The 20670-nt window shown below is 33.3% G+C and overlaps 2 protein-coding genes across 12 annotated transcripts; one reads left to right on the top strand and one right to left on the bottom strand.

Annotated features, from left to right (window-relative positions):
• Window positions 1-1541: 1541 nt before the first annotated feature.
• On the top strand, window positions 1542-10507 carry LOC107870954 (pentatricopeptide repeat-containing protein At3g42630). Of its 11 annotated transcripts, XM_047413242.1 has the most exons (7): window positions 1543-1872; window positions 2546-3756; window positions 3963-4062; window positions 7709-7979; window positions 8076-8349; window positions 8457-9559; window positions 9675-10507. In XM_047413242.1, exons 1-2 carry the CDS (start codon window positions 1789-1791, stop codon window positions 3692-3694), a joined length of 1233 nt encoding a protein of 410 aa, XP_047269198.1. In that variant the 5' UTR covers window positions 1543-1788; the 3' UTR covers window positions 3695-3756; window positions 3963-4062; window positions 7709-7979; window positions 8076-8349; window positions 8457-9559; window positions 9675-10507. The 11 variants fall into 11 exon arrangements, with proteins under 11 accessions (XP_047269201.1, XP_047269200.1, XP_047269198.1 ...); XM_047413240.1 differs by having other exon boundaries at window positions 3971-4062; window positions 7709-8377; XM_016717670.2 differs by having other exon boundaries at window positions 7709-8349.
• On the bottom strand, window positions 7599-16608 carry LOC107870953 (U-box domain-containing protein 35). The gene is made up of 10 exons (XM_016717667.2): window positions 16178-16608; window positions 14884-14981; window positions 14653-14777; window positions 14342-14559; window positions 14183-14249; window positions 13718-14054; window positions 9661-9762; window positions 9088-9516; window positions 8095-8841; window positions 7599-7932 (listed from the first exon to the last, which is right to left on the bottom strand). The coding sequence occupies exons 1-10, from the start codon at window positions 16350-16352 to the stop codon at window positions 7855-7857; spliced, it is 2376 nt and encodes a 791-aa protein (XP_016573153.1). The 5' UTR covers window positions 16353-16608; the 3' UTR covers window positions 7599-7854.
• Window positions 16609-20670: the final 4062 nt, after the last annotated feature.

Below are 20670 nucleotides of genomic sequence, written 5' to 3'. Positions count from 1 at the left end.
ATCTATGCCATGATTGATGTGTCAATCGTGACGAGATTAAATTTCTGTATCAGTTTTATTTTATTTTTATTTTTCATGAATAATAATTAATTTAACAAGGTAACTAATTTATTATGTATGTTCAAATATGTATTTAAATTATCCTTAAATTAGAGTATTATGTGTATCACTAAATTAACATCAAGTTTACAAACCCAATATTTAACTTCATATTAAGAGTTGTTATTTTTTTCATATTCTTTTAAATTTTATTTTGTAAAATATATATACCATTTATATCAAATCTTATATTTCTGAAGTACTTTAGCCTTTCTCCCTGTAAAAGTAACAAACAAAATTGAAATACTATGTGACCGCATATGCAAATTAAGTACTCTTTAAGTTAAACCTTCATTAGTAGACATAGTATTAGTGTGTTATTCTATTTTGTTGTGTGTTTTTATATTTTTTGTCTGTTATACTGTTATCTATCTTGAGCCGGGAGTTTATTGAAAACAGTCTCTCTACTTCATATGAAATAATGATATGGACTGCATACATATTACCTTCCTAGACCTCACTATGTGGTGATACATTGAGTTTGTTGTTGTGTTGTTGGACAAGATTCAAAATCCTTAAGCACTATGTGTGAAAATAAGTTAGATTTATTTATTTTACCTATTTAAGTATTTTTCGTATTTAATAAAGTTATTAATTTATTTATTTTTTAATATATATATATATATATATATTCATAATATCAAAGTAATTTTATAAAATTAAACTCACTAAAATGAGGTATACACACAGGGCACTTAGCTTAAACTAGTAATATATTAAAAGTGTGAAGGGTCTTAGAAATGCTGTTTGAACTTTTTGTCATTCATTAAAAGTCGTTACTTTAGACAAAATCATTTTTTCACTATTTTTTTCTAATATTTAAGAGTTAAAAATTAATTAAATATATTTATGGTAAAACCTTTCTTTATCAGAAGTAATCAGAATTAATAACAATTAATATTTTTTTATTAGTTTAAGAATTCTAAATCAACTAAATATAATTTTAAGAAGATTTGAAAAATCTAAAAATAAATATAAAAACCTTAAAATAAGAAAATTTTTTAAAATACCAATTTTTTTAAAAGTTTTAAGTATGTAATAAGAATGTAATCAATGATTTTATAAATATTTGACTTTAAAAATAAGGAAAAATTTTAAATATAGAAAAAAAAAATATCCGTACCATAAATATTATTTCTCTTGCCCACAATAATAAGAGAAAAAAGTACTGTATGCCAAATACAAAAGTGTTCATGTAAATATATATATATATGTGCTTACATTAAATATATATTTATATTTATATTATTATATTAAAATGTAAAGAATTTTTAAAAAGTAATTTAAACTTTTATATTTTATTAAAAATATTTATAATAAATAAGATTATATAATTTTAAATAATCAAATATTACAGGTGCTAATACCTACAGTTAAACTAGATAGTAAGATAATGTAAAGTAATTTCTAGCTTGTTATAAAATTTAGTAGATAATGTTGTAATGTTCATTCAAGCAAGAATAGTATTATTCTTTGGGCAACCAAACCAAAATCATCATATAATAATTATTGTATATTTTTAACTTCTCCTTGAAAGCTTTGATTCTTTTTTGAGCTTTGTATACTCTTTATCATTTTCATATAATTACGAAACTCAAAGCATGGTTGGTAGAAGTTAAAGTGGACGGAACCCGCGATAAGCCTCTTAGTTTAGCGGCAGGAACATTGTGCGACTCAACTTCTCCAGCTATGGCAGCTGCCTTAGTTATGTCCACACCAGTAACTCCAAAATCAACGCCCTTTTCCTTAATATCCCAATCTTCTCCACACAAGGTACAATTTGAATTAAATCAACTCAATTCACCTTGTTTTTGATGGTTGTTATGTATCCTCCCTCGTATTGTTATCTTACTAAATCCATTTCAATTTGTTTGTCTTATTTTGACTTGACAAGAATTGTCTTAAATTTAAGACATGTCAAATATACCAAATTGAAATTTGAAATTTAAGAACTGCTAAGAGACATTCTATTTTAAATGGATAAATAAATTGAAACAGAGGGAGTATATTGTATTGTTTCTAGTGGTTACATAATGCCACTCATTAGCAATATGAAGGATGAGCCTACAAAATTACAAAGAAAAAGTAGGATACATAATAGAGTTATTATAGAAAAAGTAGGTTAAAGGATAAAATAGGATTATTAAATAATAAGTAAAGGCAAAATGAGAAAGAAAAGAAAGATAACAAGGAAATCACACCAAATCAGTCCTTATATAAAATTAGACTTTTTGTTGTTAAATAACAATAGATTTAATAATAAAATATAATAATGTCTAAGTAACAATCAAAACAAATATTGTAAAGTATTAATAATAAAATATAATAATGTCTAAGTAACAAGCAAAACAAATATTGTAAAGTAGTAGCAATACAATTCAATCCTTACATATATAGTTTCATAATGCTGCTGTTACAAGGAAGTGGTATGCTGTACTGATCACAGAGGCTCTGGCGCAAGAAACAAGGAGTAAATATTGATCGGCGTAGTGGTTATGCAGATTGTGCTTCACTGATACAGGGGTTAAGTAGGAAAAAATTGCCTGTTGCTGCTGAAAGGCTATTCCTTGATATGAAATCTGAAGGTTTTATACCTGATAAGTCTACCTTGTCAGCACTGATGCTATGCTATGCCAGTAATGGTTTATTTTCTAAAGCATTAGCTGCTTGGGATGAAATTATTGACAGGTCATTTCTGCCGGATGTTCATGTAGTTGCAGAACTGATTGATATCTGCGGCTGCAAAGGTTATTTAGATGATGCTGTCAGAATATTGCATCAGATTACGTTGAACATGCTTCCTGATGTTTATGCTCAGGCTATCTCTCGTTTTGGAAAGAAAGGGCAGCTTGAATTGATGGAAGTTATGTTGAAAGAGATGGTTTCCATGGGGTTCCCTGTTGATTCTGCTACTGGAAATGCTTATGTAATATACTATAGTAATTTTGGCACACTGAGTGAAATGGAAGTTGCATATGGCCGTCTTAAGATGTCGAGAATTCTTATAGAGGAAGAAGCGATCAGGTCAATCTCCTTGGCTTATATCAAGAAAGAGAAGTTTTATTGTTTAGGTCAGTTTGTAAGAGATGTCGGTCTTTGTAGGAGAAATGTGGGAAATCTCCTGTGGAACCTGTTACTTCTTTCTTATGCTGCCAACTTCAAAATGAAAAGTTTGCAGAGAGAATTTGTGAGAATGGTCGAAACTGGATTTTTTCCTGATCTTAATACTTTCAATATTAGGGCTTTGGCATTTTCAAAAATGTCTTTGTTTTGGGATCTGCATGTAACTCTTGAACATATGAAGCATGAGAAGGTAGTTCCTGATCTTGTGACTTACGGTTCTGTTATTGATGCATACTTGGATAGAAGATTGGGACGAAATTTGGATTTTGCTTTACGGAAATTGAATAAAAATGATTGTGTTACAGTAGCAACAGAACCGCTTGTATTTGAGGCCATGGGGAAAGGGGATTTCCACTTAAGCTCAGAGGCACGTGTAGAGTTCAGTAAGAAGAAGAATTGGACGTATGAGGAGCTTATCACCACCTATCTCAAGAAATACTTCCGTTGCAATCAAATCTTTTGGAACTATTGATGATGAATAGTGTCTGTGCTGGAAATTCTGTTCAGTTGCGCTGCGCTCAGTTATCCGAACAAGTAAGTATGTTTGGCATTTCTTACTGAAAGCAAATTTAACTCCATGAATGCGCATAACTAACGTCTGATATGTGAGACAGTAATATACTTATATCCACCTCAGACGTGTTGTGTAGTATGCCATACTACGTAAGAAAGATGAAACAGTTTGTTAAACAGTATTTGATCCTAACAAGATAATAACATTTTGTTCTCTGTCTGTCTAGTTCTTCAGATACTCTGGTACAAGTGGTTTATCGGCCACTGCTGCAGCTACCAGTTCACTAATTTTATCTGAAATGATATAGCTGGAAGCTGCATTTGTGGGTTAGTGGCAGTTTACAATTCCAAACTTTCTTTTGTTTTTTCCTCTTTTCTTTTAATCATCATTTATGCTTTTCTTTGGTCACTTTCTTGCCTAGCTATCCATTCAGTAAACTCACCTGAGTGGCACAATTTAGTGGCTAGGTTTACAGACGCTAACAGCAAATCAAAAAGAAACTTAGGATTAGTAACCTGAAAGAAAACAAACTTCTGCAGATACATAAACTCCCAGGAGGATCTTCAGCAGAAGTTTTCTCCGACTGGACCAACTTTATGTCTCCAAAGATTCCAAAAAAATTATCAAGACCATGGGTTGGTTGTAATCTAGAAGATATAGGGCTCAATGTAACTAACACTTTTGTAGGGGAACTACATTTTGTTGGTTGGAATCTAGAAGATATAGGGCTCAATGTAACTAACACTTTTGTAGGGGAACTACATTATTTTGATGTAGTGGACCCGTGGATATATATAGATCAACTGTTACCTTTATGAAAAAAAAACCTTTTTTTTTTGGATAACTATGGTGTCCGGGCCAGCTTACGCGCACCTCGACTAATTCCTCTGGATACCTGGCACCTCCCACCAGCAACATGTACCAGGTAACTCTGTCCATCAAAGCTAGGACATATGGGAAGAAATTACCTAATGTTTGTCACTATTGAGAATTGAACTTGAGACCTCATGGTGCTCAATCCACTTCATTGAACCACTATATGTGCCCAAAAAAAAGCCTTATATACACACACACAAAAAAAAAACTACCTTGATGTGGCGAGGGTTAGGTGGACATATAACTGAATATTAGTATCTAAAAGAGTGAAGATTGAAGAGAGAGAGATTAGAATTGAAGAGGGAGAGATTAGACTCAATAGATTTTTGAGTGGGCATAGAGTAACATTAGTGGCTCAATGGGCAGAATTGAGAGAAACCCATAGCAGCTTTATGGACTGAGTTGAGAAAGAAAATTCACAACAACTTTTAACTTAAAGAAAAAAGAGCACAATTGTAGAACATGAAAAGGGAAAATAGTTGTGCAAATGGGCTCAGGATCATGTGAAAGAATATGAGCATCTAACCCAAAACCTTAAGGCAATGGGTGGAGTGTCCAGGACTTCATAAATCTCTTTGGAAACCCGTAGACAACTTACTAGGGACAAGTGTATTCTCTAACAGATTCCTAACAAACATCAGACATAAAGAAAACAACCCTACATGTCTAAGACTTAATCCCTATTAATTTGTATTGCTTATATGAATTTTTGTTTCATTGTTTTTGTGCGCTATTTCTCAATAAGTTTGCATGGATCATGACAAGAAAACTGATCCTGGACCTAACTCAAGCTCAAAAGTTAGCTCATGAAGTGAAAATTATCCTAAATCATATAACGAGACCAAATACCCACCCATATCGATGTGGAAACTCAACACCCTATATGCCAGGACTATACATCTGGAGCATGGACAGTATAAGATGGGGGATCAACATCTGAAAAACCAAGAGAATTGGGATGGGCTTGACTCTAACACGATGATAAGAAAAAATGGACTTTGTGCCTAATTCAATATCAAAATTTAGCTCATGAGGTGAGGATTGTTGAAAACCATATAAGAAGATCAAATTCTGTTCAGCTTGTTCGGGGTAAAGTGGCCTCTTTGATTTGGACAACCAGCAAAGATAAGTTCTTTGTTAAAAGTTGTTATAAGGGTAACATTTCATTTGGATAATACTTACCCTTGGAAGACTAAAGCTCTTGTTAAGGTAGCATATGATGGATTGCAACCTAGGGTGCATGTCTACTCAAAATAATTTACAGAAGAGGGGCTTCATTTTGTGTAATAGATGCTATTTATGTGAAGAAGACGAGTAAACTGTTGAACATTTACTTCTCTATTGCAGATTATCTCGGAACTTTTCCTTAGAATTTGTGACATCTCATGGGTGTGTCAAAAGTTATAAGGGGTCTATTAGAAAGCTGGCATGTTCAAAGGTTCCTAGTAGGCTGAAACAGATATGGATGACTATCCCACTCAGCATTTCTTGGATAATCTGGCTAGAAAGGAACAAGGCTTGTTTTGAAGAATATAGAGATCACATTTACGATGTTAAAAATAAGTGTGAATCCATACTTCTGGTGTAACAGCAATATATTAGTTAATCCAGATTAGTACATGGACTTTTTGGAGTTCTTATGTGAAAAGAGTAGCAGATTGTCTCGTTGGGTTCTGTTTTGATTCTTGTATCCTTCTTGGTACTGTTTCAATAATACTTAACCTTATCAAAAAATAAAATAAAATGATACTGAACACCCATCCCACAACCGACGTGGAACTCCACCAACAAAACTAAAGTTTTTCGAGCCAATTTCATTCCATATGATTACAGGTCTACATCGTCCCCATTTACTACCTTCAATCATCGTGGTTTCGGTTGGGAATATAATTAAGAAATCCGTTTACTACCGTCAATCATCATGGTTTCAATGAGAATATAATTAAGAAAATAAAAGTATGCTTTCTCTAACAACTTAAGTTTTTAGATGAGTCGGATTAGTCGGTCACTCACTTCAACATGGTATCAAAACTCACTGCCACTCATTATCAGGAAGAACTTCCACGTGCTTGGCCTATGAAAAAAGAATTAAGCCCACACATTAAGAAAATGTGCTCTCTTTAACAGCTTATAGAATTAAGCCCACACATTAAGAAAATGTGCTCTGTTTAACAGCTTAAGCTTTTAGATAAGATGGCACACACTTCAACAATTTCACAATTATGGACCGATGTATCTAAGCTCAAAGTATGACGTGATGAGTAAATCATCTCAAACAACCTTTTCTTCTTGTATCCTCTATGTATGCTACTCGCATCTTTTGCCAAATGTCATCATTTTTAATTTTTTCTAATCTTGTACGACAACAGATCCATCTAACATTTGCATTTCTCCTTACGCTTATTTTGAAAGACAAACCATCTTCAAAGTGTTATAATCACAGTGCTTGAATTTTGTGGTTTTACTAAAAGGGTTGGACATTCCATCTTGTCCATCTTCCAACTTGTTAATCTTCTGGTGCCAAATTTTCTTGTTTAGAGCTAATGAGTACAGGAAGTTCCTATTCCTGCATTTTAATAGTGTTGCTCATGCCATATGACCTCTCATATATCAGTGTTATCGAAGGCGCTAAGCCCTAAAACGAGTCTCAAAATGTGTTTATTGCTTCACGTCACTTAAATGTGCGCTTCAGTGTCGTCATCAATTTTCTAAGACATACTTTTCCTTGCCAATGAGCCTCTTTTGAAGAGATGACACTAAACAGTTGGTATTTTACTTTATCGTAATTTTTTTTTTCAGTTTCTTTGTTCACATATTTGTCATTCATGCTTATAATTATTAATCTTGGACTAAAAATAAATATTTATATTTTTTCTCTTTTGCGCTTTTTTTCATTAAAGCCCACGCTTTATTCGCGTTTTGTGCTTAAAGCCTCAATGGACCTTAGAGCTTTTTTGCACTTTTCGCTTTTGATAACAGTCTTGTATTGGATCGTAAAGAAAAATAGCTTTTTATAAAGCAAAAGGAAACATAGTGTCAGAAGTCTGTCAACTTTTATGAACATGGTTTAGTTAAAGCATCATTTTCTTTTTGCAGGATATATGACAAGTAACTGGTAGCTGGATGAAACCAGCTATCTTCAGCTACCTAGAAGATGAACTAAATTAAAGAAATTGCTTGTGGTATCTTTGGTGTCAACAGCATCTTGGCTTCTCCATCCTTTTTCAGTTTTATGTATATTCTTATTCTCCTCTTGATTTTGTGCTTGATGAAAAGGGGTTGCTTGAGCGGCTTTTATTGCTATCAAATCCTGAAATTACCTGCAAAAAATCATGACTTGTTATGTGTTTGAAGGTTTTTCTTCTTGGTGGGTATGCCAATCAACATTGCTGACATTCTTCCATCTGCAGCATTTTCATGCTATTTCTTAAAGTTGAAACTCTTTCAATTTATTTTTATGAAGATATTCTTATATCACTTACTTGAGGGATAGATCGACTTTCACTAGTTGGGCTTCTTCCAAAATGCATTGGTTGCATTGCTTCTTCAGCAAGTATACGTAACCTGTTAAGTTCAGGCAAAATTACAGTGCCAAGATCTGGTCGATCTTTACGTCTGAGTTCGGCACACTTGAGTGCTAACTTGGCAAACGTCAGAGCCTCTTCAACAGGCCAGTCAGGAACTGCTGGATCAAGCATATCAGCAATAGTGCCTTTCTCAATTGCCCTCTCAACATGGTGGGTCAAACCCATTGGAGGTCTGGCGGTAATTATTTGGAGAAGCATTATTCCAAAGGAGTATATATCAGATTTTGTTCCTAACATCCCAGTTTGTTGATATTCAGGATCTATGTAACAAAATGTTCCCGCTGTTGACGTCATTCGGTACTGTGTCACGGAGTCAGCTACAGAGGGGGGAACAAGCCTAGCTAAACCAACATCACTGATCTTACTTACATAATTGCGGTCAAGCAAAATGTTGCCAGGTTTCAGATCCCGGTGCACTAGAGGTTCTGGCTTGGTCTGGTGAAGGAAGAGGAGGCTAGTACCGACCTCTGCAGCTATACGGAATCTTAGTTGCCAAGGAAGAACTGGAGTGTTTCCTCTTCGGAAGAGGCGATCGTCTAAGCTCCCATTGGCCATGTACTCATACACTAGGCAGCCAAATTCAGGGCAGGCTCCAAGTAGAAGAACCATGTTTGGATGCCTTATGCAGCTTAGAACTTCAATCTGCATTAGAGCAAATGAAAAGGGGCATGAGCGAATATAGCCTTTTGGGAACTACTGTATGACTGATTGAATTTGGTTGGTATTTTTTTTTTTTTTTTTTTTTTACGTGTGTGGGGGTGGGGATGCCACAGCTCCAGAACACTAATATTCTTTTCCCTGCGAAGATAATAACTCATACATGTTCTCTAAATGGGTTTACATGTAGTCATTTCTTTTGAATGAAGGAAGGATTCTTTTGTTTCATACCTCTTGTTGAAATTGTGACCTTCCTTGAGCAGCATCTGGGCGAAGAACCTTAATTGCAACCTGCGTGTGATCCAAGTAACACTTGTATACCGGTCCGTATCCACCTTCTCCAATTTTACGAGATGCTGCAAAGTTATCTGATGCTGCTTCAATCTCCTCTATTGTATACTTACGATACCGGCAATCACTCTGTGCAAGGGCATCCAATACCTTCTTCTTCTCTTCAGCTTCTATGATCGCCTTCCTTTCTGCTGTGATTCTTCTCTGTGCCTCCCGTTCGGCGATCCTTTGTGCTTCTTCTGCAGCTTCAAGGGCTGCCCTACACTTTGCTTTTTCTTTCTCTGCAATGGCCAGTGCTGCTTCCTCGGCTAGTCGTGCGTCTTCTAATTTTTGTTCTTCTTCTACTTTCCAGCGGTGAAGTTCCAATGCCTGCATGAAAAAAATTAAGGCTACATTCCAGTTAACAATAGAGGTACTTTCCAACACATTCTGATACACAACTGTACTATACTTCGATAAAAAAGGACCATTTTGTGGTAGAACATCAGAAATTTTCACCACCTCAATTAATACCTTATGTTTTGCAGAAAGTGCCTCCTTGCATGCTGAGCTGTACATGTCCATCGTCTGCTTGAGCTCCTGCTTGAGTCTTCTCATCTCTGCTTCGATCTCTTCCTATATATTAGAGAAAGATGTTTATCATGATTCTTCTGTATTTGGTGTTAATAGTTGTTGTAAAAGAAACCCTCACTGTCACAACTTTAGTGAAACATAAGACAGCTCGAATAACAACACCTTCATTACAACAGAGAATTTTGACCAGGATGAACTAGAAGTTATAAAGATTTTTTTATTCTTGGTTTAAAATATTAGAGTTTTGCACCATACTTATCTCCCTTTACTTTTGCTGGAGTTATTTGGTTAAACTAAGATTGCTTTTGCGATAGCATCCAGACTGGTCCACTTGCATACTTGCATTAAGATTGATGGACTTTAATGAAATCAAGAAATGCTTATGATGGAAGAAGAGCCCAAGAACGAGTCCAAGAATTATGGAGAAGAATGGACAAAGTGCTACACATATTTCATGATTAAGTCCAAGCCCAAAAGGAGGAAGATTGAGCCCATATGGGTTGTGAGTAAATTTGAAAACTTTTCCTTATTTTCTTAGGAGAGAATTTTTTGTATTATTTTTACATGCTTTCTTAGTCCTAGTAGGTTTTTATTTATTATTTCCATAATAGTAGATCCTAATCTCATGCTATTTGGGATAGCTTTTTCCTAGTCCTAATTAGATTTGATAAATGTAGATTTCAATCCCATGCTATTTAGGATATGTTTTTTTTCCCTATATGTAGGGATGAATTTTGTTATTTTCAAGGAGACAATATTATTATTAATTGAAAGTTTCTTTTATTTATACCTTTGTGTGTGGCTACTTGAGATTTATCTTGTAACCCTATAAGAACGATTCTTTAGGAGGTAAGATTAATTCTTAATTTAATATCTTTAGTTTCTATTAAAGTTAATTAAAGAAGGTGATTAATCTTATACTAATTGTTGTCTTTAATTTCTTCAAAGTAGGGGTCTAGATCACCTTTTGATCGAAGTTCTTGAATTGACTCTATTGGTATTATAATTAGTCTTAATCCACTAATTTTGAATACTAAGAGCAATTAGGGTTAGCACTTCATCTCGAAATTGGGGATTTATTCTCAAATTTCATCTATCTTTAATTTCTTGTCTTTAATCATAGTATTTTCGCTTCCGCATTATTTTCTTGTTTATTAATGTAACTCGATTCTTATCAAGTGGTATCAGAGCAGGTTCTATCAAGGTTCTGTTCTTGATAATTCTTGGGAGTTTCGTAGCAAAAAAAAAATCTTTACTTTTTCCCCCCTTTTAATAGATTAAAAAGAAAAAAAAAAGGTTGCTTGCAAATCAAGAAATTTCAAATTTGTTGTGTTTCTTGTTTTCCAACATCAAGAAGGAAAATCAAGAAGTGGGGAAATTGAGATTTTTTTTTTAAAATTGATCTTTTTTCTCGTCTCACCAAACCCAATTCGTTTGGGAGTTGATAATTTCTTTTTCTCTCTACATCTTACTTCTAAAGGGATTGTTACTAGTAGGGTTAATATATAAATCCTAAAAGAATCAGCCAAAGGTTGTAATTTGAGTGGGAAAAGGCAAGAGGGGTGAGATAAAAAAATGGTCAAATTGAGAGTTTTTGTTTTTTTTTAACTTTTGGAGATGTCTCAAAAAGATACTGATGCTGGGACTCAAAACAACGACATAGCCGAGGCACTTAGAAAGATTTCTGCTCGACTCAATGCATTAGAGGGCACCCAAGGTGTGGGATAAAAGATAATATTTGCTCTATGATTATTGATTTTGAAAGTGATGCTAATGTGATAAGTTCATACTTGGTGGAGAAGTTGAAACTTACATGCATCAAACACAATGATTTTGGTGAACTTAAGGTGACTAAGCAATGCATGATTTCTTTCTCCATTGGAAGGTACTCTGATAATGTTCTTTGTGATGTAATTCCAATGCAAGATTGTCATATCAAGCTTGGGCGTTCCTAACAGTTTGATAAGAATGCAATTTATGATAGGGGGAGGAAAAGAGTTTCTCTTAAGCTAAACGAAAGAAAATATAAACTTGTACCATTAACTCCATCCCAAGTTTATGAAGATCAGAAACGTGTGAAAGAAACAATGAAAAATTTTGATAGAGAAAAGAATGATAGGAGTAAGGAGGAGCATGTTGATATTTCAAGAGAGGAAAGAAGAAAGGTTGTGTTGTGTGAAGAGAACGGGATGTCAAGTGAGGTCAAGAAAAAAGAAAGGAGAGATGATCATGAGAGTAATAAAGAGAGGGATAATAATGAGGTAGAGAGAAAGAGAACCAAGGGAGTTTGAGTGAGGTTATTTCTTATTCTAGCTCTAACCTTTCTACTTCTTCTTTTAGTTGCTTTGATTCTCTTGCAGATACTCATGAGAATATTTGCATTAAAAAATCATCATTGAATAAACTTATTCCTAAGGTGGTCCAAACTAAATATCCCATTGCGCAAGTACATGTTGATGAGAAGTATAAAGGTAATGAGAATTGTTTTGGATCTTTCCAAGATAAGACTCGTGATAAAAAGATCAAAAATACAGTTGCGAATCTAACGCTCATGCAAAAGGAACGAGGTGTTGTTATTTTGCCATATAAGACCAAATACGGTATGTATGATTGGTTTATTCACATTCTTAGGATTGCTAGAACACCTAAGATTTTTTTAAGGTGAATTACACTCTTAATTCTTACATTGATGTGAATAGGTACGTGGGAAAATATCTGAGAAGTGTAATTAAGGATGCTTGGCTATATCATAAAAGTGTTCAATTTGATGCATATTCTGTAGATGTTATGTCGTCTTTGGCAAGCCCATTAGAGTAATTTATTGATAGAGTTAAATTGGAGAAGCACATATCATTTTTGATGTTATTCATATATGAATTTTATTGTGCTCATACAAATAAGAGAATTTGCTATTGGTATGACGATGTCCACATGCTTTATAAAGGTGATTTTAATTGGGTTAAGTGGACACATGGTCACTATCTTGTTTTGTTCCTACCATTGTTGTTTTCAAGTAATGGATGTTGTTTACTATTGTATGTCGTCTTGATTATGCGAGATTCAAATTCGAGGACGAATTGTTTTCAAGAAGAGGGGAATGATAGCATCCAGGCTGGTCCACTTGCATTAAGATTGACGGGCTTTAATGAAATCAAGAAGATGCTTATGATGGAAGAAGAGCTCAAGAACGAGTCCAAGAATTATGGAGAAGAATGGGCAAAGTGCTACACATATTTCATGATTAAGTCCAAGCCCAAAAGGAGGAAGATTGAGCCCATATGGGTTGTGAGTAAATTTGAAAACTTTTTCTTATTTTCTTAGGAGAGTATTTTTGGTATTATTTTTACATGCTTTCCTAGTCCTAGTAGGATTTTATTTATTATTTTCATAATAGTAGATCCTAATCTCATGTTATTTGGGAAAGGTAGATTCCAATCCCATGCTATTTGGGATAGGTTTTTTTTTCTCTATATATATAAGGATGAGTTTTGTTATTTTCAAGGAGACAACATTATTATTAATTGAGAGTTTCTTTTATTTACACCTTTATGTGTGGCTACTTGAGATTTATCTTACAACCCTATAAGAACGATTCTTTAGGAGGTAAGATTAATTCTTAATTTGATATCTTTAGTTTCTATTAAAGTTAATTAAAGAAGGTGATTAGTCTTATACTAATTGTTGTTTTTAATTTCTTCAAAGTAGGGGTCTAGATCACCTTTGGATCTAAGTTCTTGAATTGACTCTATTGGTATCATAATTAGTCTTAATCCACTAATTTTGAATACTAAGAGCAATTAGGGCTAGCACTTCATCTCGAAATTGGGGATTCATTCTCAAATTTCATCTATCTTTAATTTCTTGTCTTTAATCTTAGTATTTTCGCTTCCGCATTATTTTCTTGTTTATTAACGTAACCCGATTCTTATCATATTGTATCTAGTGTGTTTCGACAGATTTTTGCAGATAGTCTTGTACTTGATGTTGAAATGCATACCAGGTTGTTGGTTGATGACCATGATCCATTGCCACTCTCAAAAGAATTTGATGAGAAGGCATTAACTTCAGATAACCTGGTTGCTGAGTATGATGATCCAAAGCTTAATCTGCTATCTGTTTCTGAGCTGTTTGAGAGTCGAGGAGCAGAATATTTAATATCTGTGTCCGAGCTGTTCGAAAGCCGAGGGGGAAGACCCAAATCATGACTATCCATAGAGATCGGAAATGTACGATCTGAACTTGGACGACCAGAGCTGACAAATGATAAATCAGATTCTCCCACCGAGAGGTCTCCATATGATCTGTTTATCCCTTTACCTCTGTTGAATGGGGACCTGTTGAAAGAGAGACATATAAATTGAATTGTTTTATTTTAATTAAGCCTTTGTAGTAGTAAATTTTGCGCTTCCTATTATATATAGCATAAAGTACTGTTCGTTAACAATTTCTCTGAAAAACTAACTTGATGAAATCTGTATCGTCATTTGAGCTTCGTGTTGCGTACGGTGACCTTATTTCAGTCATACTTCCTGTGGAAATAAGACAGGTTAAACCTGTTCTAACAGTGTCAAGTGCTTTATGACACAACTTAATGCAATGTGCTGCAGGCGGAAAAACAGACCTCTTGTGTCGTTGCTTTGTCCATAACGTGTATCAACGAAGCCAAGCTTAGCACCTAGAGAGGCGGTGGTCTGATTCTGCAATGTGACAGGTGGGGAACTGGGAACCGGAGAAGTTGCATTCTTTATCGATTGAACTTTGCCTTTGGCAATCACATAAACAGTGCAAAAGCCGGGTATAACTTTGAAGACGGAGCTTGGAACATCTATCGTCTTGAATCTTCAAAGTCCCAAGTGTTGTAAGTATCTAGATATGGAATAGTAGTGCAATGTTGGTGAATTCTACTACTTTATCGGAAACAATAGAAAGTACCTGCTAACAAAACCGTTCCTTGATGTAGCGCCCATCACCAGATTCTCTATGACATTGGCTGTAACATAGTCACTTATGGAGTTTGCTATGTCTATGCCTTCGAGGACAACTTCATTAACTTGAATCTATGACAAGAGAGAAAGGCTGATTCAGAAATGAAAGAACATCTTTAAGAACATGAGGAAGAATAAACGATAAACATTGAACGTGTAAGTAGCAGCGTGCACGTACATTCTTACGGTTGCAGAAGCATCGGAAAGGTAAGAACAATTCCTTTGCTTGAGTGTCAGGATCACTTTTATATACTCTGGGAGTTCCATCACTCACATCTGAGAAAAAAACGTCGTTCTAAGTGAATGTGATAGTTTAATCACCAATATATATCGAGGCAAAGGTGTATGTCCTCCGTGTACTCTTGATTTTTGATAACGTGATGGTTTAAGCACCAATATATATTGAGGAAAAGGTATATGTCCTCCTCCGTGTACTCCTGATTTTTGATATATATACATTATACTAGGTTGGACAAAGCGTAACCCTCACCAAGAAGGTTGAATTTTTGATTTAAAAAAAGTAAGTAAGAAATGCGTGAATGTATTCATTTTATTTTTTTTTCTCTTTTCTTTGGAGGTAGTGGATAGAATTGGGTTCACGTGAACCACGTTTAAAGCTGGAGGTGGATTTAGAATAATAGGTTCAATTGAACTCACTATTTTTGACATTAAATTTTGAATTCATAATACAAGAAGGATAATAAATTTAGTGCTAAGAACCTTAAAAATTGAAGCCATAAACTCAAAATCTTGTTTCTGCCTTTGTTTAAAGCAAAGACATCAACTGAAAATAGATTCATGGAGTCTTCCTTGGTTTTACAGAATTTGGTGTAAACACCAGATGGATATATATTTTTATCTTTTTTTTTTTAAAAAAAAGAAGAGCTTTTACTCTGAAGTTGACGTTCTAATATTTGGAAAGAAGTTAAATTTGGATTAGATTTCACGCTCGTGTTATCGTTGCGTAGAGAACGAGGATAAGATAAACATTTCAGTCAAAAAAAAGAAAGAAAGAAAAAGGGTATAATTTACCATTAGAGAGAATTAATGAAAGATGTTTAAAATGGACAAGAAAAGATCGAAATAATCTAACAAATGAATACGAAATTGGAGCTGTAATTATATCGTCGTTCACTATTTGACTCGAGAATGATGTGAATATGATTAAACTCAACACGGAGAATAAAAATACAAAAAATAGCAATATGATTAAAATTGCTTAGCAGAGAAGAAAAAATGCATGCTCTGCTCTCGAATTTTTAACAAAAAATAACAAAAATTAGGCAAACTAGCCAAATATTCTATGCAAAATTATTCTGGACATCAATGTACGTACATCCATAAGAATAATATAATTAATCCTCTCCTTTACCAAAAAATTAAGGAGCAAAAAATTTGAAAAAAAACGTCAATATCTCCCATCGACTTCCGCCAATTGTTTCAAAAGTATTACGAGGAAGAAAAAAAATTACCTGCATTAGGAAGGGAATTGGAAGGTCTAATTTTAACATGAAGAAGAGTAACATTTTTGCCTCTGCCAATAAGATTATCAATTGCCCATTTTAATGCATATTGGCTTCCTTTATCTTTGTCTATTGCAACTACTGTTGCCTTGTCTTTTTCTCCACTAAAGCTCTTTTGGCTCATTGTAATATAATATATATCTCTTCAACAAATTAATTCCAGAAAGAAAAAATCCAAAAATATTATCACCCCAAAAGAATTTCAATTTAAGATCAATTCTTAAATTGTTTCTTTCAAGATGTTTTAGGTCCCACCCTCCTTTATGATGTTACCCTATGCGAGAATCAATATGTTTTAAAATTTGTTGTTGAAATCTCTCATTTATCTAATTCTTTTGGAGGCTCTAGGAGTTTTGCCCATTTATCAAGCTCGTCCAGGAATTTATTTTCATTTATTTGGTATTTATTTCCTCTTAGGGTTCTGAGTTTTTGGGGTTATCCTAAAACATTTGACTTCTTTGACCAGAAAAAAAAAAATTGACTTGAGAAGACGTGGGATGAAAACAGTTTTTCCTAGTGAAATGGGATTTTATTCTCTTTTACTTCTTAAAAACTTTTTTTTTAATGAAAAATAGAGGGATTTTTTTTTTTGTTCTGAAAAACAAAATAGAGAAGAACAAAAATAGAGAAGAACAGAAAGTAATTCTTATTTCTCGAGAGATTCTACTAGGATCTTTTATAATAAAGGAAACCCAGATTCTATTGACGTCTTTTATAATAAAGAAAACCCCCTTCTATTTATAGGAAACATTACTCCTAGTTCTCTCTAAAAAATAGATATTTCATAGATACCAAATAGACCTTGATAAATTTTATCTATATTCTTGATAGACGACATTCACTATAATGTAAATACATTTATAACACTCCCCTTAATATCTAACTGATAGATAATGTGACTCGTTAAAACCTTACTAGATAAAATTCAGTGAAAAAAAAATATAGTGAAGGAAACAGAGTACACATCTCTCATAATAAATATTTTGGCTACTTCATTAAAAATCTTACAAAGAAAACCTAGTAAACCTTTTCGGCTGCCTCATTAAAAACCTTACAAAGAAAATCTGGTGGGATAAAACCTCGTAAGGAAAAAAGAGTACAACGCGTATCAACTCCTCCTAATGAGAACATCCTTGAACCTTTACATCCCAATCTTGTGGATCATTTTCTTGAAAGTTGCAGTTGGAAGAGACTTAATGAATAAATCAGCAACATTATCACTTAAACGAATTTGTTGCACATCAATATCTCCCTTATTTTGTAGCTCATGTGTATAGAAAATTTTTGGCAAAATATGCTTCATTCTATATTCTTTTATGAATTCTACTTTAAGTTGTGCTATGCATGGTGTATTATCTTCATATAAAATTGTGGGTACATTGTCATATTTCAAATCATATTTTTCTAGAATGCGATACATCATGGACCTTAACCATACACATTTTCGGCTTGCTTCATGAATAACTATTATCTCAGCATGGTTCAAGTGGCTAGATAAACTGCTTTGTATATCTCCAAGATATACAATATCCTTACATGTGAACACATTGCATGTTTGAGACCAAAATTTATGCGGGTTAAATAAATACCCAACAGCAGCATAATTAATAAGATCGGGACTGCAATCTTTAAAATAAAATAAGATTATGTGTTTGACCCCATTTCAACATCTCCTGGCAGAAGCAGAATTATATCTTGCTAACAAATTTACAGAAAAGGCTATATCAGACCTTGTAGTATTTGCAAGATACATTAGTGCATCAATTGTACTAAGATATGGTACTTCATAACCAATCCAATTCGGTATATTTCTCATTTCAACAAATAATCTATTGCTTTTGAAAACTCTCCAAGAGTTTCAATAATTTTCAAGTTATAAGCTTATACAATATAAAAACTATAAATAAGTTTCCCAGAAACTTTTATGTGCTTCAAACATTTTGAATCTTTAAAAAAAAGTTTTCATATAAATTCTGTCAAGTGACATTATTCAACATTTCATGAGTGACATTTTCAACTATCTGGACTGCATTCAAATAAGTTTTATGTTTATCAAGATGCATCCTTTCACGTTACTTGATAAATGTTTCAACATTAACATGCTTAAATAAACGTAGAATTCAGATTCTCGTAATCTTTCACGATATCGCCCCAATATTGTATCAAAGATATTGATGATATATCATTTTGTATCAGTTCACAGTGTGACATAACATTTTGAGATCTCATCACTTCATTATTTTCAGCTACCTAAATCTCTCATAAGGTTCCATGAAGTGTATGTCGTAGGCTCTTCACGAGCACATTGTGTTCTTATTATGATCATTTGCTCCTTATCCTTTTCATGGATTATTTCATTTGAAATCGATTGGTCTACCACACTTCATACGTGCGTAGACTTTGTCCTTTAGGGACACAAAATAGGAGCATGACATGTATTTGTTACTTTAGTAAATTTCAGATTGACTATTACATGAATAGATTTCAGATTTACTACTTCAGAAGTGGATTTCAAAATAACTCTACTCAATTATTTAGCTTCTTTCGGAGGTGAGTTGTGATATCTTCACAACTAAGAACACATTTGAATTTATATACAGTCATATTCACCCCAGGGTATAGATCTGTATTTATAATAATAAAAAATTCTCATTCCTCAGGAATGAAATATAATCGTGTCTTAAGCATATCAAATTATAGTAGCTTAGAACCTCTTTCGAGATTGAGACATGCAACCTTGTGAAAATATTATTATTTTTTCACTTTTCCACATGTATGTGCATTCATTCAACCACTGGTCTTCTTTCAGACATGTTATGTACTGCTATCACATTCACCTCAGGAATAAAGCATATCCAATAGGACATGTTTCATGATATTTCATGAAATACACATTATTTTGCCTTAACCGTCATAATATAATCAATATGGTGCATTGAGATTCAAACTCAACATCTTATCCATATAAAGACGTCTTAGGCTATAAATTAATAAGACTTAAACCCAATATTTTTTTATCATGGTGCATCGGGACTCTAACCCGAATTCGATGTCTTAACCTTTGTGTGATGAAATTAAATTCACCGTCTTATCATTAATCTTATATACCACATAAGTCCATACTTGGATAGTAATTTAGTTGTTAATGATCCACCGCAAAACTTTAACAACTGCATAAAACTTTTAACAAAACAAAAAAATCTCCATAAAAAGTCGTTCAATATTCACATGTAAAAGAGAAAGAAACAGATTCTATCTATAAATATACACGTTTGCAGTACGTACTAACATACCCGATTTGTTACCTATATTTTTAGTTGAAATCTTTTCCAATTCTCATAAGATTAACAACATGGGTTCGTAAGAGTGCAACTCAAACTTGAAGTTAGAGACTTCATGCTGATAACGTGTTATAAAAAATAAAGTAGAGAAGTGCAAGAGTAGAGAGAGTAATTCTTATTTCTCTTGAGGGATTCTATTGGAGTCTTTTACAATGAAGAAAATCCTTCTATTTATAAGAAAAATTTCTCCTAGTTTCTCTCTAAAAGATAGATATTTCATATCCTGATAGATATCAAATAGGTCTTATCTATATTTTTGATAGACATTCACTATAATGTAAATACATTAATAACATTTTTTAAAAATTTGGGTGAGATAGTTAATTTATGATGTTCGTTGATAATAATTTTTATAAATGTAATTTTATTATTTCTAAATTAAATGGTTGTAAGATCCCAAGATACTACTATTAAACATTTTCAAGTATACTAAAAAAAGTAAAATTTATATAAATTCCGAAATGTTATCCATAATTACATATAATTTCTATTTTTTTTAAATTTCAAAAAATCTCATTTGGCTTAAGTCATCGATAGGCCCTTAAACTTGTTTCAAAATTTCACTTGAATCCCTCAACTCAGACTTGTACCTATCAGGCCCCTAAACCACCCTAAATTTGATCCACCTAGACCTTTTTTGGACAATCAGCAAAAGGTATAGAATGTGTGTAACACACTCGCGTGACGTGACAAAAATGACCAATTTAAAAAAAATACGTGGCAAACGGGTTTAAAAAAACTATGAGTTAAAAAAATTATATTTAAATATTAAGCCTAATCCAACCAACCCCCCACGCCTACCCTACCCCACCCCATCCCACCCCCTCTCCCTCAATTAACGACATCACAGTTTTTACTATTTTCATCACTGTCGGCCAAAAAATTCAACCTCATCAATGGCGTAAAAACTCAAAATAATACCAAGGAGAAGTTATTGAACAAACTCAAGAACAAAACCATTGAAATCAAAATTTTCATGGACTGGAAGAAAATGCAATGAGTGTTGACACCTAATTTTTGCCTTCCACAATTAAGTTTAGTCCTGATTTTCTTCGATTTTTAAATAAAATTATAAAATTTATTTTATTTGAATATAAAACT

Source organism: Capsicum annuum, chromosome 5 (assembly GCF_002878395.1).
Source record: "Capsicum annuum cultivar UCD-10X-F1 chromosome 5, UCD10Xv1.1, whole genome shotgun sequence".
In the NCBI taxonomy this organism is placed as follows: Eukaryota; Viridiplantae; Streptophyta; class Magnoliopsida; order Solanales; family Solanaceae; genus Capsicum; species Capsicum annuum.
The sequence above is the reverse complement of the archived record's forward strand: the minus strand, read 5'-3'. Positions and strand labels throughout refer to the sequence as shown.